Source organism: Sorghum bicolor, chromosome 3 (assembly GCF_000003195.3).
Source record: "Sorghum bicolor cultivar BTx623 chromosome 3, Sorghum_bicolor_NCBIv3, whole genome shotgun sequence".
NCBI classification, from domain to species: domain Eukaryota; kingdom Viridiplantae; phylum Streptophyta; class Magnoliopsida; order Poales; family Poaceae; genus Sorghum; species Sorghum bicolor.
In genome coordinates, this window is record NC_012872.2 from 64,238,737 (window position 1) to 64,260,785 (window position 22,049).

General features: G+C 45.3%; 4 protein-coding genes across 6 annotated transcripts; 1 reads left to right on the forward strand and 3 right to left on the reverse strand.

Annotated features, from left to right (window-relative positions):
- On the forward strand, positions 1,244 to 4,484 carry LOC8079285 (putative cysteine-rich receptor-like protein kinase 35). 3 transcript variants are annotated; one of them, XM_021456641.1, is made up of 6 exons: positions 1,244 to 2,246; positions 2,696 to 2,985; positions 3,094 to 3,304; positions 3,402 to 3,645; positions 3,750 to 3,909; positions 4,028 to 4,484. In XM_021456641.1, the coding sequence occupies exons 1-6, from the start codon at positions 1,328 to 1,330 to the stop codon at positions 4,361 to 4,363; spliced, it is 2,160 nt and encodes a 719-aa protein (XP_021312316.1). In that variant the 5' UTR covers positions 1,244 to 1,327; the 3' UTR covers positions 4,364 to 4,484. The 3 variants fall into 3 exon arrangements, with proteins under 3 accessions (XP_021312316.1, XP_021312317.1, XP_021312315.1); XM_021456642.1 differs by having other exon boundaries at positions 3,099 to 3,304; positions 4,028 to 4,132; XM_021456640.1 differs by having other exon boundaries at positions 3,750 to 4,484.
- Positions 4,780 to 9,318, reverse strand: LOC8054697 (WD repeat-containing protein 13). The gene is made up of 12 exons (XM_002458540.2): positions 8,934 to 9,318; positions 8,726 to 8,820; positions 8,430 to 8,496; positions 8,159 to 8,303; positions 7,895 to 8,032; positions 6,826 to 6,965; positions 6,650 to 6,697; positions 6,264 to 6,374; positions 6,009 to 6,187; positions 5,817 to 5,938; positions 5,313 to 5,389; positions 4,780 to 5,211 (listed from the first exon to the last, which is right to left on the reverse strand). Exons 1-12 carry the CDS (start codon positions 9,147 to 9,149, stop codon positions 5,101 to 5,103), a joined length of 1,449 nt encoding a protein of 482 aa, XP_002458585.2. The 5' UTR covers positions 9,150 to 9,318; the 3' UTR covers positions 4,780 to 5,100.
- Positions 10,493 to 14,825, reverse strand: LOC8079286 (purple acid phosphatase 2). Its single transcript, XM_002458541.2, has 8 exons — positions 14,320 to 14,825; positions 12,783 to 12,983; positions 12,585 to 12,696; positions 12,264 to 12,490; positions 11,994 to 12,132; positions 11,565 to 11,785; positions 11,267 to 11,388; positions 10,493 to 11,145 (listed from the first exon to the last, which is right to left on the reverse strand). The coding sequence occupies exons 1-8, from the start codon at positions 14,527 to 14,529 to the stop codon at positions 10,947 to 10,949; spliced, it is 1,431 nt and encodes a 476-aa protein (XP_002458586.1). The 5' UTR covers positions 14,530 to 14,825; the 3' UTR covers positions 10,493 to 10,946.
- LOC8079287 lies at positions 17,266 to 20,544 on the reverse strand. Its single transcript, XM_002458542.2, has 4 exons — positions 20,145 to 20,544; positions 19,946 to 20,056; positions 18,692 to 18,760; positions 17,266 to 17,677 (listed from the first exon to the last, which is right to left on the reverse strand). Exons 1-4 carry the CDS (start codon positions 20,397 to 20,399, stop codon positions 17,627 to 17,629), a joined length of 486 nt encoding a protein of 161 aa, XP_002458587.1. The 5' UTR covers positions 20,400 to 20,544; the 3' UTR covers positions 17,266 to 17,626.

Below are 22,049 nucleotides of genomic sequence, written 5' to 3' on the forward strand. Positions count from 1 at the left end.
GTTTGTCAGCTAAGGTGATCTCGTTTATGTATTCTGTGCATTTTTATTGTCATGATTCGTAGCTTCGCTACAATATTTATATCACCTTAATTGATATAGATGGCCATCGGGCCGGGCACGGGCTGTAGTGTGCCGTACCGATTTGGCCCACGTGCCTGCCGTGCCGTGCCTCAGCGGCCCGCGTGCCTGGCCTTCGGTCCAAGCACGGGCCCACGGGCTGACTTCGTGCCGTGCCGGCCCGCGTAGCCCGGCGGCCCATAGCTCGGTTTTGTAAAAAAAACAAAATAACCACACAATGTCAATGATCACTTCACCAACATAATGCCACAATCAATTTTTTACAACTCTCAACTTCTCAGATTCACAATCTCAGTCTTAAATCATAGAAATGACATAAAAAACATGTAACATAATGCCAACTCCTAAAACTCGGGCCGTGCCGTGCCAGCCCGCGGGCTCAGAGGTCGGCCCAAGCACGGCCCGCACCACCGGCCCGGGCCCACGAGTTACCGTGCCGGGCCGTGCTCGGGCCGGGCCAAAATGCCGTGCCGTGGGCCGGGCCGTCGTGCCTCGGGCTGCATGGCCATCTATATTGATTGATACTGCTCACTAATAGTAATAGGAACAATCAAAACTCTCCATAAGTGATGGGTGAATACTTACACGGATTCTTGTGAGTTGTCTCCAAAAACTAAATAAGCAACTAACACTTAGGCTAACTAAGCTTAAACTAACTAGACTTAATGACTAAATATTGATTAGGGGGGGCCCTTAATCTTTGAGGGTCTGGTGTGGTCGCGCCACTTGCGCTGCCTAATATACGGGCCTGGAAATAATATTCTCTGACAAGCATGATCAACAATAGAGCTAAGTATTTGGCTATAAGTCAAATTATAAGAGTCAAGTTATATAATAATTTATCTTTTATTTTTTAGTAAAGTCCATAAGCGGTCTCTCAACTTGTTCGGATGTGTCATGCCGGTTCTTAAACTTGCAAAACGATCATTTAGGTACCTAAACTTGTTCGGTTGTGTCATCCTGGTTCCAAACTTAAAAATCTGTCATATAGGTCATTAAACTTGTTCACTTGTATCATCCCGGTCCTTAAATTTGTTTTTAAGTCTCATTTAGGTCAAAATAGGACAAATCTAAAAACTCTATATTAAAAAATAACTCATAATTTTTTTATATGAACTCAAATGAAGATAAACTTTATATTAAAATTGTAGGCAGCAACCTGATCTACAATAGCTGCTCATGATCTCCCCCAGCAAAGCTGAGATGAAGTAAAACCTCCCACAGTACTCGTTGCAGCTCATCAACCACCATGGCCATGCCATCTCTTCTCCGCCTCCTCGTCCTCCTCACCGCAGGCGCCGCCGTCTCACAGGTCGCCGCATGGGTGGACTGCGGCGACGCCGCGCCGTCGCCTCCTCCTTCGTCCTCCCCTTCCCCCTCACCACTATCGCCGCCGGCCAACGGCAGCAGCAACAACGCGGCGTTCCGCGCGAACCTCCTCACGCTCCTGGGCGCGCTCCCGCGCGCCGTGGCGCCCACGGGGTTCGCGTCCCTCTCCCTCGGTGCCGGCCGCGACCGCGCCTTCGTCCGGGGCCTCTGCCGTGGGGACATGGAGCCTCCCCGGTGCCTCGCGGACCTGCAGGACGCCGTGCGCACCCTCGGCGGGAGCTGCCCCGGCAGCCGCCGCGCCGCCGTGTGGCTGGACGTCGTCTACGTCGACTACGCCGACACCAACATCTCGAGCTCCCGCGACGACGACCGCCGCATGGTCCTGTACGACACGCGCCTGGTAGCCCACCCGGCCGCCTACCTGCAGGCGTACGGCGCGCTGATGAGGACCCTGGTGGCGCGCGCGGTGGGCCGCGTGGGTGGCGGCGGCGGCGAGGCAGGGACGACGTCGGCGAGGCGGTCCTTCTTCGCCACCGGGGAGGCGCGGTACGCCAGCGACGATCCCAACGGTACCATGTACGGGATGGTGCAGTGCATGAGGGACATCACGGCCGCCGACTGCGACCATTGCCTGCAGACCTCGGTGCCGCGGCTGCCGTGCTGCGAGGGGAATCAGGGAGGCGTCGTGCTGGCCTACAACTGCTACCTGCGGATCCAGGTGTACACCTACTACGACCTGGCGCTCGACGCGCCGCCGCCTTCAGCTGCTGCTCAACCGCCGCCGCCGCCGCCGCCGGTCCCCGCGCCGTCGTCGCCGACGCCCGCTGCGGAAACAAGCGGTGAGTGTACGTGTGAACTCTGGACGTGTTGACTCTTGACTTTCTGTCCATTACCCGTCAAACCGCCACGACCCCGTCACTCACGCGCGTCGCGTATCTCTCCCCGCGTCGCGTTCGCGGCAACAAGCCGTGGACAACTGGACATTGACCGTGTCCGACTGTGCAGCACCTGCACCCATCAAGGCCGTGTAGTTGTGAAAAGTTTTTAGATTTTAATACGATAGTATTTTTATTTTTATTTGATAATTATTGTTAGACTAACTAGGTTTAAAAAATTTGTCTTGTAAATTATAGACAAACTGTGTAGTTAGTTTGTTTTCGTCTATATTTAATACTCCGTGCATATGCTACAAGATTTGATGTGACGGAAAATTTTGATTTTTTTTTTTAAATTTTGCGGTGAACTAAACAAGGCCTAATGCTGATCCTGATCGCCGGCAAACATGCAGGAACGGGGAGACGAAACACCACCATCATCATCCTTGCCGTCGTCGTCCCACTAGGAACGCTACTCCTCCTCGCGTTCGTGTTGACTGGTGTTTACTACTTGCGGCGAAGGAGAAGAGGTGTCAAAGAGAGGAGCCGTCCGCCCAGACCCACGGGATGTGCCAAGGACGACGACGGCAGCACAACCTATGTTCACCCGGAGAAATTCACCCTGCAGGTGCTGAGGGTGGCAACCGGTAACTTCGCTGCGGAAAACAAGCTGGGAGAGGGAGGTTTTGGACAAGTTTTCAAGGTACTGTCACTGTCAGTCAGTCTGAACCAACTTTGAGTTCGTAAGCACGGTCTTCAGCAGTTCTCTGACGAAGGCTGACAAGTAGTTTGCACCTTTGTGTGTTCGCAGGGCAGGCTTCAGGATGGACAACCCGTTGCAGTAAAAAGGCTCTCCAAGGGCTCCTCGCAGGGCTTCCACGAGCTAAAAAACGAGCTGATTCTCGCCGCCAAGCTGACACACAGGAACCTCGTCCAGCTTCTTGGGGTTTGCCTGGAGGAAACGGAGAAGCTGATCGTGTACGAGTACCTGCCAAATCGGAGCCTGGACACCATCCTTTTCGGTAGCCGGTCCTCTGCACTCTCCACTGCATTGCTCTGCACATAAGTTGAAGCTGAAGCTGAATCCCACTGGGGTCCTTCCTTCTCTGTGTGATGCAGGGAGACGGCAGCAGCAGCAGCAAGCTCTGGACTGGAGCAAGAGATACACGATCATCAGCGGGATCGCGCGCGGCCTGCAGTACCTCCACGAGGAGTCCCGGCTGCGGATCATCCACCGGGACCTCAAGCCCAGCAACGTCCTGCTGGGTTCCGACATGACTCCCAAGATCTCCGATTTCGGACTCGCCAGAGCGTTCTGGGGAGACGAGTCCAGAGAGGTGACCAAACGACCGGCAGGAACCCTGTGAGTATCCTATCGTAGTCGTAGCAGGCCTCCATTTCGTTAACGAAGCTCCAGTATAGCTACTACAATTCAGCACGTGTGTACCTCTTGATGCACGCACGCAGCGGGTACATGTCCCCGGAGTACGCGTACTACGGGCACGTCTCGACCAAATCCGACATGTTCAGCTTCGGGGTCATCGTCCTCGAGATCGTGACCGGCCAAAGGAACAGCAGCCCGTCTTCGGCTGAAGACGACGGCAGCAACAGGAACCTGCTGAGCTACGTACGTGAGCACCTGCTGCCGGCAGCACGTCACAGAACAGACCAAGGCAAAGCTTCGTTCCTCGATGGCCAAAGTAACGTGCTCACACTAGAAGTATATATATATCTTCCTGCTGCAGGTCTGGGAGAAGTGGAAGCGCGGCGGGTCCGTCGCGGAGATGGTGGACGCGTCGCTGGGCGGGCAGTACGCCATGACCGAGGCGCTCGCCTGCGTGCAGATCGGGCTCCTGTGCGTGCAGAAGGATCCCAGGTCCAGGCCAGACGCGTCGGAGGTCGTCCTGATGCTGGACGAACGGTCGGCGATCCAGCAAAAGCCGTCCAGACCGGCGTTCTGCTCCGGCTCCGGCTCCGGGTCTATAAGCGGCGGCGCCTCATCAGTGAGCTATGGGCGTCGTTCTGCGATCGAGTCTGTTTCCGAGAACAGCGTGACGGTTTCGGAGCTCGAACCGCGGTAGAGGTAGGCCGTGTGCTATGGGCGTTGTTTCCCTGCTCCTCACTGTACCTCACCCACCAGGCCTGACGCTCATTTTTCTCGGAACGAAATGAAAATTCTGTTGATTCCACAGAACTAGATAACTCCGACCCGACACATGAGTTTTGGATTGCAAAGTACTCCCTTCCTCCTAAATTATAAGTCATTCTAAGAATCTTGTAGAGTCAAAGTATCTCAAGTTTGACCAAATTTATATAATAAAATAATAACTATTATGATACTAACTAAGTATCATTCTTTCTTAATTATATTTTTATAGTATACTCACTTTATGCTACAAATCTTAGTATTTCTCTCTATAATTTTGGTCAAACTTGAAAATGTTTTGACTTTCTAAGATTCTTGGAATGACTTACAATTTGGGATGAAGGGAGAAAATATATAATGTAATGCACTGTACCTGTTAATCCTAACCAAGTATAATATGTTTGGAGGACAAAAAACATGAATGATACAAAGATACAGTCCTAAAACAAATGACAAAGGATATACCGCCACAAATGCTTTACACTCTACATTGAGACCTATGCTACAATAAATACAATCAAGGCCGGTTGATCTTTGCCCTTGCCTTGTGTAGTTATGTTACAAACAATACCATGGAGGTGCAATGTACAACAAAAAAATGCCTTTGTAGGAATCATCAAACAGCATCTATCCTTCGTTCTTTAAAAACATCCTTCATGGCGTGGAATCGCTCTAATTAGTTTTTGATCGCTTCCATACAATAACTGTGCCATCTGAATCAGATGAGGCCAGAAAATTCTCCCCATGATTCCAGGCAACTCCAATTACTGGAGAACCATGTCCCTTCAGGAGTACAAATGATTGGTCTCATACGTGTCTTAATGGTGGAACAAAAGAGTTTAAAATGTGGCAAACAGAGCAAGGATATCAAGGATATCACATACCTGTAGTTTATTCACACATGAGTTCTTTGGGCGTGCCAAATCATAGAAGTAGACATTTGCGTCCTCACTTCCAGTAACTTCAAGTTCAGAACAAAATATGTCAATGTTTTTTTCTTTGGAAAAATCTAGCTGTGTGTAACCAAAAACCATGAAGGCAAAGAATGTAACAAAAGATAGCTGATACACCAATCTTTCACAGACATCCATCATTTTCTTTGGGTAAATCCAATTCAACATTTTAAATATATTGATTAACATTTGTTCAGAAAACTCAAAATCAAGTTTTACGTGTGATTGTCATGGTACTTCTGTAAATTACAATGGAACTTTACAAGTGTTAATAATAAAACATATATGATAATTAGTGCAAATAAAAAGTGCCAACACTAATGCAGCTGCAGGAAAATTGCAGAAATAAGACACCATGATCACCAATAGCTTTAAATTTTAGGTATTAACAGCTTCAAACATTGGAACCAGTTTTAAGTTCTAACTCCCACATACCTATGAACTCTCCTTTCTCAAGGGAAAGAAGTGGACAGAAAGAAGCACGGATAGTCTGCAGCCATGACGCCAGTTTTAGGGAGCATATGAGAGTCAAGTATCCCTTAGCATTTGTCGTGATGCTGAAATGTCAAGAATATAAATGGTTATGTAAAATCTACCATATAATAAACTATCATTAAGGTAACACACCTGAAGAAAGAAAGGTTTCCATCTTGAGCACAAGAAAGAAGTACTGGACAGCGCGCCACCAGAGAGAAGGTCCGATACTGGATTGTCGTAATAGGAGATTTGCTCTTATTACTTTTGTTCTTGTGAGTTCTAGATAATGACCCTGTATGTGAGTTCACACTAACAGTGTATATGTAACCCTGCATTTCAAGAACCATTTCAAAAATATGAACAGCATATATTATGTCAAGTTAAACAAGTTCAATTATTGGATACCTGTGCATCACCAGCGAAAATAAACTGCCCAGTGTGATCAATATCCAAAGCTGTAACCGCATCATCAAAGTTAAGTTTGCTGATTACTCTCCCAGTGCTAAAATTTATTGCCTAGTTTACAGAGATAAATGGATCACAAGGTGGGAAAAACAAATAGCGGCAAGGAAAAAAGTGCTGGTCACAGTTTTACATGATTTTTGTTAACCAATTACACAGTAGAGTACACCATCCATATGAAAAGAAATAGCAGAAGACAGATACTTTGTTTTCCACTGTTATTGACCCACGGATATTAGATAAGAGGCACAAGCAACAAGCAACATATTGGACAGGGAATAACAGTATATAAATTTTGGACTTCAGGAGCAAAAGGCGAAGAGGTTTACATTGATTTCCTTGTTTGCATTGCCAACTAAAAGCAAATTATTGTTCACCTGCAACAAAGCAGTCCATAAGAGAACTCATACTGATTCCCATACAAAGAAATATTAGCAGCAGAGGTATAGGGAGATAGCACCAATGAAATAAGTAAAATTGTAAATTGTGCTAAGATGGAACTTACAGGATGAAAACAGATACATAGCTGGGAAGAAATTCCATAGACGACCCTGATGCATGTGCCTTTAGAGATTTCCCATACTCGTACAGTTTTATCCAGAGAGCATGAAGCTATGTACTGGTTATTAGATGAAAAATCAAAATCTGTAATGTGGTCAGAATTTGAAAATCACGAGACACAAGATAACAGATAAGTAATGAAGGAATAGATAGGAAACTGAAGTTTGAATTGATCATTTCTAATGTATTTCGATCGAGTGCGGACTTCCTCAGCCTGTTGCCTGTCCGCTTGTGACCACGCCAGTGAAACAAATGATATAGCATGTTCTTATCTCTTGTGTTTTCTCACAGCAAGTCTGGACCATGATTCTTCATAAACTCAGCATGGCCAACCTTGCGCCAAGCCAGGATGCAACTATATTTTCTAGCTGGTGTGCAGTGCTGCAAAGGGGTTCCTAAGGAAGTGAGAGAAGGCCTTAATTCTCTAATTATCTTAGTTGCTTGGGAACTTTGGAAGCATTGCAATGCTTGTGTTTTTGAAGGAGCGAGGCCGAGATTAGAAGTTCTCCTGCAGGCTATTGTGTACGAGAGCAGCCTATGGTGTTCTGCTGGTGCTTTAGCGTTCCAAGAGTTGCTCTCGAGGTCACTTGCCCTGATCCAACTAAACCTTTTATTTAACTGTGTGTGTGTGTGTGTGTTTGCCTCTTTCCATTTCTATCTTATTAATGATTAATGAAATGACACGTAGCTCTCCTGCACAGTTCAAGAAAAAATTATAGAAAAATTTCCATATCTTTTACTTTTTCTAGTTATGGCAAAACCCACATTCAATTAGCACATGTATTACTTCTGTAAACCAATTTATATGCTCAGCATTCAAGAAAAAATATTATATGCTCAGGACCAGAATAGCAGGTATTAATACTTGGAAACCAACTTTCACAGAACTAGTGTTTCTGAAATAAGAGGGAAAATCTTGGTAATATGTAGCAACTCTTTGTTGACTTTCATTGTGGCAAATGGAGGTAGATACAAGAGGATAGCTTTACTAGCAAAATTATGTGTAGTCTAACCTGTGATATTTTTAGAATGCCCTATCATTTTCTGAAGAACAGATGGTGGCTCAGAAACCTGGCAGACTGTCAAGCTGCCATCTGCCGCACCATATGCAAGCAGGTCCGAACTTGCACGGCCAAATTTCAATATCGTAACTGCCAAGAATTAAATAAGTCATTAATGAGAAGACTAGTATACTAACCAAAACAATCAGACAAAAACACTTGACTGCAGAAAGAGAAGAAACGCATGGCATGACCACGAGTTCATAAGTAAAAAACCTGAGGCCTTGCAGTTGTCAAAGATGCAATGCATTCCAACAAATGAGTATGCAGGCTCAGCAAATCTGACATGCCTCTCAGTATCACTGTGCTTTGAGCCAATACTTAGGGTGCGGCTTAACACACCGCTGTTACTTCTCAAGTCCTGCATCAAACATGTTACACAAAAGTTTAAAGCAGCATGAAAGTTTTGCATCAGTCACTTGTGTAAAATTATCCACAAAAGCCTCTTCACACGATCTAAAATATATGAAACTTGAAAGAAAGATACCCGCAAATAACTCCAGCTGTCTGCCTCGGAGAGTGTAGCATGTACCGGAGAGGGAGCCCACCTTCCACTGATCAATTACAGATGTTATGATAACTATCATGGTTACATTTCACCTTAACTTTTCGGTCACACTATGTATTCAAAAGATTAAGGTTGAGAGCATATACTGCAAATGAACTAGCATGGCCAACAAACTAACACCACAATTAGAGCAAGCCACGCGAGCACAGCAACATTGGTCTCATTTTGCTGGCTGCAGGCAGCCACAGACGAAAAAGGATCTAAGGCTCACCAACCTGTTGCTGGGTGTACTCTGGGCGCTGCCACCGTCGATGCGCCGGAGGAGAAAGTTGCGGTAGGCGACATAGCCCTTGCCGTTGCACCGCCACTCCTGCACGGAGGAACGCCTCCCGCGATCACCAATGAGTCGAATTCATCCATTCCCCAAAGCTAAATGCGACACGAACGAGGGGGATCTAAGAAGCGGGGGGTACGCCTACGTACCATTCGGTGCTGAAGGGCGGAGGGGGGCTTGCGGCGGAGAAGGAGGCGGCGGAGGGCAGCGTAGTCGGCGTCGGGGCGGGACGAGGAGGAGGTCGGTGGCTGTAGGACGCAGCTGAGGAAGTCAGGGTCCGTCGGCATGGAAGGGGCGGCGGAGCACTCCGGGGAGGAGGAGGAGGAGGAGGCCGTGGCCGAGTCGGCGGGAGCCATCTCCTCCATCTCCCGGCCGCGTGGCCGGTCGTTCGCGCGCGCGCCGGGGAGAGAGATCAGCAACGAGGCCGGGCGGTGGATCTCGGGGACTCGGGCACTTCGGGCGGGTCGTACGGGCGTGTGCTGGCAAGAAGTGGTTTGTTTCGTGTCCGTGCGCACGACGGAGTTTGCCTGTACAGTAGTGTCTGAACTTTGCATATTGCAAGATTTATTAAAAAAATAAAAAATATTAGTAACATTTATAGTTTTATTGCAACGACTAATATAATATTATTATCTCCAAATAAGATTTTTCATTTAATTTTATATTTTAAAGTTTTTTAAACTAATATCATTTTGAGACTTAAATATTTGTTTTAAGTTCTCTAATTTTAAAATTCAACTTTTTTAAAGACAATTCAAACGACCTAAAATGTTAACGTGGTCTACATCAAAATTGTAGCTCTCCAAAACGTTCTGCAACTTTGTAATTGATGATATTTATCTAGGGTTGTTTAGATGCCCAAATATTTTTAAAAATTCTCATATTTTGAATTCAATTTCTTTGATTTTTTTAAAACCACAAAAAAATGAGCCTATAAATAAAGTCAAACAAAAAAAGTTGTTAGCTACAAGGTTAGATCATGTTGAGAGCTATAACTTTGGTGTAGACCACATCAACTTTAGGAGTCATCGAAAAATGAATTTAAAAATTAGAGAACTTAGAATGAATACTTAGGCTTCTAAACGATCTTACATAAAAAAGTCAACTACAAAATTGTAGATCTTATTGGTAACTATATCTTTAGTATAGACCATGTCAATATCCAAGGTCATTTGAAAAAAAAATAAAAATATGAATTTTAAAAATACGATAACTTAGAAGGAATATTTAAGCCTCTAGAATGTATTAACTATAAAACTGTAGATTGTGTCGAGCTCTACATCTTTTGATATAAAGCAAACGACTTCACGTGAAAAAAGTTATGTTTTTATATATAAGAGAAAGAGGGATAAATGATAGGCAAGCCCAACTACAATGTCCAAAAAAACACTCAAGAAACCACTTTGAAATGTTCAAGTGCTGTATTTATATGGTTCAAAGAATTATATGGTGTATATTGTCCGGTATTGAAGTTCGAGTATGTCTTTCAAATTCAGCAACTAGTTGAAAGGGGTGAATCAGATTTTACTCTGTTAATTAATTAATTGGAGACATTTAAAAGATTTCGTGATCTTTGAGCTAGAACCTAGAAGTGAAGAACACGGGCAAGAATTGGATGGAAAAACTTTCCAGTCCGTATCTCCAGGTCCTCCGTTCCTATTCTATCTCTAGTCTATTTTGGATTTTAGTTCCTAAGACACAAAACCGCAACAGGAACAAGTGCCAGTCATCTAGTTTTTTTTTTTTTACAGAAATGCTAGCCAGCTAGTCGAGGCGCTTGAACAAAGAGATCACGGCCAGAGTTCCCTCAGATCAACGCTGCAATTTGCAATGCCGCGAAAGCAGGGTATTATTGATCACTGATCAGCACCTAGGCGAGTACACCACACCGTACACGCTTCTTAGCAATTTGCAGACCACGTCCACAGTCCAACAGTGTCTTCACGGTTCACCATTGCGATAGGGAACGTAGCTGTGCACGTGAACTTCTGTACACAATCAGAGTAGAGCCACTCCGTTTTACTCTTGACACGTTTAACGTTTTCTTCCCTTCAAGAGAGCACGATCATCGGAGCTTCGGAGGCTTCGTGTATCCGGGGCAATGCTTATTGGTCGTGAGGAACCGCAGACGAATAACCAGCTGCAGCTCTCGTCCTCAGTCCTCACTGGAAATCGTCGGCCGAATCGTCCGTGGGCTCCCAGTACCGGTTGGTGAACCACATGGAGTCGGCGGCCACCGAGCTCCCGTCCTGGTTGCGGTGCCACGTGTAGTACGCGTGCGTCCGGTTCTTGATGTCCAGGATGGCGTGCCCGAAGCTCGCCTCCCTGAAGGCCGAGTACCTCGGCTGCGGCTGCGACATGCTGCTCGAATTTTTTTTTCCCGAGCAGAACCAACGCATTGTTTGGTCAGGAAATGAGGGAAATATGAACAGGCATCTTCGCCAAGCTCAGGAACTGGAAATGCAGTAGTGTGTTATCTTACTTGGTAGCCAGTCCTTCCTGATTCCCTCCATCGCCGATGGTGATGTAGACTGGGGCCGATTGATCAGAGATTGGAGTGCACAGGCCATTCACAACGTTGTATGCCACATTTGATATCCTGTGCTGCAATCAGGGAATATTAATCTGCGTTAAAGAACTCAGGATTATGATATTGTTCTAACAATCTAACCAGAGTGTTGACGCCTAGCGAATTGAACTGAAAAGCTTTCACTGCAGCGGAGACAAAGATATACACAAGGTTCAGAAGTTGATAACAGATATAGTACAGAGCTGCTTACTGTACGTTCGTAGGCGTGGACGTGTCCTGCAAACACCACGTCAACTTTGTACTTGACGAACCATGGCTCATACATCACCCTCATGGTTTCACCTTCCATGTAGTGATAGTTATAGCTATTGTACCATGGAGCATGCATGAGGACAATCAACCATGGTGTTTCACTCCTGTTGACCTTGGGAAATTCAGCTTCAAGCCACTTGTACTGAGGAGTGTATTTTCCTGGAGAATGAACAGTAACATTTATAGATCAATCACCTTAATTCATTGTAGCTAGTAGCAACCAGCAAACATATGTGCATATTGACAGAGTATTATTTTTACTAAATGAAGCATGTGACCGAATTATCTTCATACTGAATACTCACTGGCATAGTGCATACTTGCAATAAAATGACTAAAACACAGCATCACTCCAACATACACATACCGTATGCTGAGTATGATGCCAAGACAATAATGTAGGCAGAGGCCCTTTTGATGGAATACCAGTAAGGTGCCGTGCTACCAGAAGCCTTGTAGGGTGTGGGATATCTTTGGCTGAATGGCTTGAATGGCTTTGTTTCACCCTGCAAATGTATGCAACTGAATGAAGATTTCAAGATAACATGGCTCTAGTGAAATATCTACTTTTTGAACTGCCAACACACCCATTGAAACATATAGCATATGAAATAATGTGGAGGATAATACTACATACAAGTTCAGGAGCGAAATCTATCTCATGATTTCCAGCAGTCCAGATCCAAGGCTGGTATGCGACATTCCTCTCTACAAATCTTGCCCATGTATCCCACCTCACATTATCATGGTATGGGTAGTTATCTGCATATGACAAATCCCCAACAAAAAGCACTGCCTGTGCTTTCGCATTGGACTCATAATGAGTGAGCGTAACATTGGAATCGAAGCTCTGACCAAGATCACCTGAACAGAATTGTTAATTTCAGTAATATAATCGATCCTAGATTTCAGCGATGAGCAATAAAGTCATAGCTAGCCTCATCATATTGGGAAGCACCTATGAGACCAAATGTATATGGAACATCTGGGCCACTTTCTGGAGGGGTCATAAACCAAAACTTCCTCACCGTTTGTCCAATCCCAACAGCATAGTAATACTTTGTGTCAAACTGAAACAAAAATGGGTATCCAAGTGAGACTCTATATGAGGAAAAAACAAACAAACTTATGACCAAAAGTCTGATGAGATGGTGACCTCCAACTTTTTGATTGTGCAATGATGAATGTATCCTGAGGTGTAGTTGTAGAAAGTATACTGAGTGTGCTTCCCATTTGCAGTATAGTTGAGGTTGTCCTCTGAAGTCCCGTAGATCACAGTACTCGAGCCAGGCTCACTTGTTGTCACCCATGAGATTATCATGGCTGTGCCATCATGATTGCCTTGTGTGATGTGAACCTTTGACAGCAAAAAATCAATCATCATCAGAGTGGAGATACCCCACTGACTATATGTGAGCAAACAGCATAGGAAAAAAAAAAGGAATGGACGTCAGCCTTGTGCAAAAGGCATTGTAATATTTAATTGTATGGAGTAAGATGAATCAAGAACAAAAAAGGTTAGGACAAAAGTAAACAGGGCCGAAGTCCACAAAAGGTGTCCCACAGCCTATAAGTAACGGTCAAACTCGAATATAAATATATATATGATGGAAGACTACTCTAGAAGTTATTGGTAACTTTAAGAACGACTAAAGCAAAACAAATTACAAAAAGGTGGTACGGAACCAGTATTTCTAATTCAAGAGCACTGAGCTCTTAACGTTTAATTTGTGGCCTGGGATTAAGGATGCAAAAGTAGCCTGAAAAGCGTAAAATACATATAAGAAGCACTGAAAAGATCCTACACTTTCATGGATGCAGTATAAATCTGTAACTTGCAAATTGCAATCATGACTAGGTTCGATCAAAACGTGCTAAGAACATAGCGCAGGCCAACGAAATACTACAACAGATAAATGGTCATCTAAAGAGAAAAACTAGGGAATTAGAAGATAAGAAGGGTACAGATTTTCTAAAATGCAGAGCTCAGCATTCAGTATAAAGGAAACCACAGGATCATCTTTTTCTTAGTGATAAAGGATGTTAGATTAGTATGACAAAATGGACAATGACTACCTGTTGTGGTCTATGTGTTCTAGAAAACATTCTAAAATGACCCATAAACTAACTTCAAACAACTTTTCAGTGGGATAGCTGACAGGAGCATATGCGGGCAAACCATGCAAGTCCACTAGTGTGACTAATCGGAAATATTTGAAAAAGACATAGATTTTCAGATGGAAATATTTGAATTCAAGGATGTAGTGTGACCAATCGGAGGGAAGTTCCAAAGGAACAAACAGTAATAAACTTCACATGTACTATTGGGAAAGAACTTTCTTGTCTCAGCTTAGCTAGTACTCACAAGGGAAGCATGTAACTAGTACGGATTTAAAATGACAATCATACTACATATAAACGATCTGAATTAACGAGAACTGCAGAATATAAACAAATAGAAGCTGACAAACAAAATACATATTCCCTGGAAGCATCAAAGATTCTGCAGAACATGGCAATTCACTCAAACGATTCCGGCCACGTCGTAGCGACCACTACGAAGCAACAAACCCGTGTGCTACCGGACGCGAACAGTTTACATGCTATGAAGGAACGATTGCATACTCTGAAGTCAAGGAAGCAGTCGTGATGAGCATAACACGAAGCCATCCTATTCCTATCGAGTGGTTTACCTGCTCGGGCGCATTGTGGCCCGGGGGAGGGCGGAAGACATCGGCGTCGAGTGGCATGTCGATGGCGGAGCCGAGTTGGCGCCGGTACTCGCTTGTCTGGCCGGCCTGGGCGCCCGGGCACACGACGCCCACGAGCAGCAGGGGAAGGAGGACGACCCAGGCGAACGCCGCCGCCACGGCGCCGATCTGGTCCACGCCGTGCCGCCCCATTCTTCCCCGGCGGCGGCGGCGCGTGGACGGCAGTGCCTCCTGTGTTCCGTGCTCTGCTTCTAGGCTTGGCGCCGCGGGCTTACTGGAGGTTGTATTGGACGAGAGAACGGGAATGGGATCGCGTGTTCGACTTCGTGCTCGGAGATGGATCGAGTTTCTTCTGGGTCAAAGCGTGCGGGGGGACGGAGCAGGGGGTTCGGAGATGGAATATGCTGATCTGAGGTGCCAAGAAATAATTTGGTACAGAGAGGACGGATTGGTTCTTTGTTTGAACACGCATGCAGAGAGGGAGAGTGTGTGTGTGACTGGTATAAAAGGGAGGAGGATTATTATTTTTAGGGAGATCTTTAGGGACTGGAGACGCCCAGAGTGGGACGGATTTCGGAGAGAACCTTCGAATGGATTTTTTTTCCTTGGGATTAACAAAGAGGCACGATTTTTCTCACGGGCGAGCAACAGTGACTCCTTGCTATTGTGTGGTACTATACATCCGCAATGGACTGCTTCAAATTGCTAGCAGCATGCAAACAAGATTAAATAAAAAAGGTGAAGCAGAACATGCACAACATGCAAAGAGGAGAGAGATAGATGCATATCTTTTGGGGACCTGTGCGAAGCTAAGGCTAGTCTCAATGCATGTTTCACGAGAGTGGCATGCACATTAAATAAGGTACCACATAAGCAAAATTGCTGACTTTGCAGGGTCATTAAATGAAAGAGTTTCATCAGATGAGAGAGGAGTTTCATCACTATGAAACTCCTATGGCTCAGTTACCTAGTTTATAGTTTTGGTAACTGTACCATGAAACTATGCATTGAGACGCCTAAGGCTTTGCTCGGCGCTAGCCAGTTCATTTTCATGCAATATCTCTCTCCATAAATAGTATAAATAATCCTTCTCGCTAGCTATTTAAAACGAACGCCCTAAGAAGACTTCTTTCTTCTCAGCTAAATAGCATGAGATTATTTCTTTTTTCGAACACATGATATTGTACCTACTCATGTCGTCATGAATAAATCGTTTTTTAGAGTTATCTTTTAAGTCGAATCTTTTTATGTTTGATCGGATCTACTATTGCAAAGAGCATAAAACACCAACTGAGCACATTATAAAAATATATTTTAGTGTCCAATCATATTAATTTAGTGTCATAAATTTTGGTATTTATTTTTATAAATTTGATCAAAATTCAAAATGGTTAACTAAGACAACTATAAAAAATTATTTACGGATAGAGAATGTATTATATGTAAGAAAAAAGAATCCATCATATAAAAAAGCTATACAAAAAAAACGAGAGACTAAAAACGTTTAGCTCTCGCTTATGCACTGTGCAAGGGGCCTTGGCCATGCGCTTGCTTTTCCAAAGCCTTTGGCTTTTCTTCAATCGAAAATCTGTGATTTGAATAATGTATTCTTCTCTTTCCAAGCACACCGAGTCTATATGCTTTCTCCATTTCAATTGGAAGTTATTCTGACTTTCCTAGATATATATACTTTCTTCATTCAAAATTACAAGACATTTTGTTTTTTACACATTGAAGTGTCTTATGTTTTTAGAATGGAGGAAGTAGTTTTTGCTATATGCATAACAAAAGTTATGTACCTAAATAGAGTAACTTACAATTCACAATGGATAGGGATGATGTGCCACCTCTTTCTCTGATTTTGTCACTTCTCCTTGTGTGTGTGCGCGCATGTGTTTTTTGTATTTGGTAATTATTATTCAGTCATGGATTAACTAGACTTAAAAGATTCATCTCGCAAATTACAGACAAACTGCACAATCAGTTATTTTTCTATTTATATTAAATGCTGCATACATGTACCGTAAAATTGATGTAATAGAGAATCTTAAAAAGGTTTTGGATTTCGGGTGTACAAGGCTTAAGACACACACAAAATCACCTGCATAGTTTCTGATGACATGGAGAAGTGGTGGACTGGGCAACACTACACGCTGGTGCGTTATGGTCCAAGGTCCAATATCCCTCGCTACACAAAGATGCTTAAACAGACGCTTTAAAAAGCTAATTTCCTAGCCTACAATGGAGTGAATTAAATTTTGGTTAATCTAGGTTGTAAACAGTTAATTTTTCATACTTATTAATCACACAGATAGGCTAACCTGATACACGCGAGTGTCCGAGTCTCAACTTGCTGCGTTCAATTCCCCGTTACGATAAGAAATTAAAACACCGCCGGACTTTAGCCCCTTTTTTTGAAACGGACTTTAGCTCTTTACCAGGGGGCAAGCAAGTTGAATGACATCTGACCGACCCTTCATCAAATCCATAATAAGCTGAAACAAAACGAGGGGTGCCAACATTTTCCGTGGATTGGCGCGCCGATTTCAACATTATCGCTCCGGCGTCGCACATTTGAGCCAAAACAAAAGCAACGGGCGTGGAACATACAAATTTTATCCGGCGCCTATCCGTGACGGGCAGTGACATCTTTGCTCAGTGCCTCGGTTTTGCACGCAATGGATTCCATTCCATGCTTGTCACCATCGCTATCCGCGCGGCGATACCATGCGTGGTGAACCCACAGGAGGGATTGTGTGGCCCGAAAGAGTCTACAGATCCTACACGGACATTGAGCCGAAAACTACAGGAAAACACGGCAACAACCAAGCTCACAACTCTCCCTTATAACCAACACGCCTCACAAATGAACCCCAAAGAATTCTGACTTCACCACCACATGTGGCCTGCGCCTGAGAACAGATAAACTGATGTAGCATGAGAGCAAAAGGTAGATTGCCGTAAGATTTTTTTTTTTCCCAAACCGATCCCTTGGCACCTGAAGATATATTTTCTCAGTGGACCAACGTTTCATGAACATAAAAAATGTATAACACGTAGAGCACTTATACTGGCAGAGGCTGCGCCCAGGCTCCACACAGGACTACTCGCTAATTGTTACTGCACTCCCGATGCCATATCTTGTTCCGTCGGGTGACGGTGGGCAAGATATGCAAAAGAATGTGGCTTTCTCCATGGCTCTTCTTCCAAATTCCTATTTTTCGGGTCTTGTAACTTCAGCAAGCAGGTGGATACAACAACAGCTGTATTGGACTGATGTGCCATGTGCCTACTTGTTTGCCATAGATGAGTCCATAACACTGCACGATTTGTCCATGAACTGCAAAAGTGCAGAACAGTAATATTAGAATATCAAGCATGATATTTGTGAAAGTAGCTTTCTAAGGAAGGGAATAATGATGTCGAGAATCAAAGATTCCGTCTTTCACAACAGTACAGACTACAGAGTAACTAACATTCTAACAATGCAACTATCTTTGTCTCTTATTGAGCAGAGCATAAGAACATATACGATCTAAATCAATTCAACTATTGCACAATTGATTAGCAAAAACAGCTATGTATCTGCATAAACTCTCCAAAAGCTAAGAGGATATGGAGCAAGGTCTAAACAGTCAACGAGCCATTGAAGTGCAGAATCATGCTTACACGTACAAGGTACAAGACCAGGTCCTATATGATGTCTCTTCTGACAAGGTTAATGGACAGCACACATCACTGGTATAGCACAACCCTGGTCTCACAAGTGAGACTCTTCGCTAAAACTACATTAATTTTAGAACTGAATCCAGTGAACTAGAATCTATGCCTGAGTAAGAAGTCTTAAACAGAAAATTAATTATCCTCTTGATTTCTTCAAATTACTCAGATAAAAGTTTGCTGGACTATTCAAGTAGAGCTTTCAAACCATGCTCAATAGTGGAAAAAATCCATATACCATTAGAACCACTAGGTTGCCCTGAAATATTAGGTAAGAGGGACATAAATCAGTTTATACATGGATGCACTTAGCAAGTTTATACTATGATGCCTACTATGTTTCCCATGTTTATCATGACCTAATGGCATAGCTAATACATTGATAACTGCATATCCTACTTATCTCTCTCAACTTAGTGCAAACAAGTCTGCCAATGGCTACACATTTGTGAATCTGTAACAATTACAGGAAAACACTGATCAGAAGTCCCACCTGATTATTGCTAGAACCATACAAGGTTATATCGTGACAACACATTATTGCTAACTAGTTTATAACTGAGTGTTTATAACTCAAACAAACAGTGATTCATCAAAGGGAAACATGTAGACAAGTCTAATGCTAAAGACTCACTTTTTTCATTGATTGTAATTCCCGTCCAAATGGCTCTAGGAACTTCATATCTATATCAAGGGGCCAAACCTGCATACAAGGGAAAAGAATTGTTAAGTTTTAAAAAAGATCGTATAATTCACATTGACTTGCTTCCAAAGATGACCAAATTATCTAATAATCATCAATGTAAAGCATAGAGTATGAAGCCAAGCCCTTCAGGTGTGTACTCTCTCCGGTTTTCAAAAGGATGACGTTTTGGACATAATCTCACATACCAAGGAGTCATTAACTAGGGTGCCTATTTCCTGCTTTGCCCATATTAGAGGCGTTCAACATCAGTATTCTCTCCCTGCTCGATTGGTCACTATACTCTGAATTGTGTTGTGTGGGCAGGGCTCGACTCCTCGCTGCGCCAGACTTTTTGCATGGATATTTTTTTCCCCAAGCGCTGGTATTTCAGCAGCGACATGCCGATTTTTTGCCGCTGCGCAAAAATTTTGCAGCGCGGCGTGCCGAGCTTTTGCAGCTGCAGAAAATATCCACTGTTCGATGACCAGTGCTTGGGAAACTTTCCAAATTTTGGCGCAGTAAGCTGGGAGCCTATCGGTGCAGCGGATTAAATGGAGCTGGAGGGCGGCAGCATGCGTCCAACGGCTGCATGTGTGGGAGACGAAGCATACCCATTAATGCTTGCTTGCATGCATGCAGGGGCATTTTAGCCCAGATCAGTGGCAAAATGGTGAAACAACTTCCTTTAGCTACTTTGCTTCCCACCCTACAACGACATCCTTTTGGAAACCAGAGGGAGTAAATTTTAAAAAAATGGACATGTGATGTATTCAAGTACACGATCACCATGATGCGAGATGATTTTTAGAATAGTCTCATATTACAGTACTATAGGTGTTTCTTTCTAGTAATTTATACTACAAAATAATACGACAAAATTGACCACACAACCTATCCAATAGCAAGCGAGGGATGGAAATTGCTGATATAATCAATGACGGTTTATGCATGGATGAATGAATCAATGACAGTTTATGCATGAATGAATGAATGAATCGATGATCAACCACAGGACCAGGGCATAGTTGAACGAAATCATCAACCACAGGACCAGGGCACATAGTAGTTGAATGAAATCGACCACGAGTACCATCACGAAATGGCCTTAAGACCATATATAGAATAACTAAAAACTACAACAACCACATATGAATCACGATGGAATTCCTAACATGCTGGAGAAGGAAACCGACGGATTCGTACCTTGAGTCCCATGAGCCTTAGAGGCGCTTGCTGTCCGGGCACGATGCACTCCGGCCCGGCGGCTTCCGCGAACGCCTCCATGGCCAGCCCCTCCCCAATCGGATCCGGATGCTGCGGAGCAACCAACCAACCTCCAGAATTAGCCTTCCCCACCAAACCAACCCCAATCAAGCCGGGGGAAGGGTGCGTACGTACGTACCTTCATGATGGCGAGGGCGTAGGCGGCGGAGTCTTCCTGCGTGGCAACGCGGAGGACGGGGGCGTGGTGGATGCGCGGGACGGGCCGGATCCCCTGCCCCGCGGCGGTGGCCGCGGTGGCGCGCCAGGGCGCGTCGTCGCCCGCGAGGAGCGGCCGCTTCGAGCCGGCGTGGGGGGATATGGACGAGGCCGCGGCGGCGGTGGTGGCCGCCGGGAGGGCGGCCGGTGAGGAGGTGGTGGTGGTGAGGGACGCCATCGGATAAGGCGGAGAGGCGGAGGAGGAGGAAGCGTTCCGTTTGCGTGTTGGGCTCGCTCGCGTTGGGGAGGCGAGGCGAGAGTCGGGAGAGGCCGGGGGGAGGGATCTTTTATTAACCGCGGGCGCGGGGTGTGGCGTGTGGGGTCGAGTTGGTCGGTCCGAACCAGCCGACGCGGTGCGTGTGTGTGTGGCTCTGGGAAGGTGGGGGTGTGGCGGGTGGGAGGTTGTTGCGCTACTGGGTCCATGACAGGTGGGGCTGGGGCTTTGTACTGTTCAATCACGCGCTGGAACGGTTCGACTTTGCTTGGGTGTCTGGCAAAAGGGGTTCATCTGTCAGTCACTCAGTCACGTACCCATATAGAATGGTCAAAGTTTTGTTGCCGCTTAGCTTAAGGCCTTGTTTAGTTCACCCAAAAATCAAAAACTTTTCAAGATTTTTTGTCATATCGAATCTTATAACATATATATAGAGCATTAAATATAGGTGAAAACAAAAACTGTCTATAAATCGATAGACGAATCTTTTAAGTAGTTCAACTATTGGTCAATAATTGGACAATGTTTGTGAAATAAAAATGAAAGTACTGCCGTGTCAAAATTCAGACAACTTTTTGAATCAAGACCTTATTTATCAAATAAAAAAAATCCATCAAGGCAGCAACTATGAATCATATCAGTTCAACTATTGGTCTGAGTTCTGTCCACGTGCACGCAGACATTGGTTGATCTTGTTTCTCATGAAGAATCACCTTACAGATGATCGCTTTCGTTGGGATCACATCACTTAATCCGCTGTCAACGCCGCCGGCACGTTTACCGCGGAAGACCTTGACGTCGACGTCGAGCTCCACCGTGCCGTTGCTCCACTCCAACGACAAGCGGTCGCGGAGCTGGTCCGACAGCCCCACGCCGTCGCCCCGCGCCGCCACCTCCAGGGCCCTGTTCCAGCGCTTCCCCGCGCAGTCCCGCGGCTCCATGGTCGCCCAGCCGAGCACGACGCCCGAGTACAGGACAGCCAAGTCCGCGCGGTCGACGCACGTGTTGCGAAGACGGAGGCTGAGGTTGAACTCCGGCGAGAGCACCGCGGCGACCGGCCCGCCGGCCGGCCCGATGCCGTCATAGCCGGTGAGGTGCACGGAGAAAACCGGGAAGCTGAGGTACGCCATGTACTTCAGGACGACGAGGCAGATCGTGCCGCATACGATGAACGCGAGCCATCCGACGACGGCGCAAGTGTTGGGCCAGCTAGCCGCCGGCGGTGCGCGTCGGCCGTGGCGACTTCGACCGGACGCTGCTCCGCCGTCATCATACGGATCGACTTGCACCGCGACGACGTGTTTGTTGCCGCCGACGCGCTCACCCATTGTAATCTAGTCTTGTCGCGTCGCGCCCGGCCACATGCATATGCGATGATGACAGACAAGGACTTGAGATAGAGAGAAAAAAGAGTTCGGCCTGCGTGCGTTATCGACCTATTCGTGTGCGTTTCCATGGGAGAGAGAGAAAGAGTTCTCAGCCCGGATCGGAGTTCTTGCAGAGCACGAGTAACTTCCTGCTATATATATCAACAAATTATCGAATTATCTAATAGGATAGGAAGCAATATAATTCGACCCGTTGTAATTGTTCTCGCATCGATGGCCGCCGGCG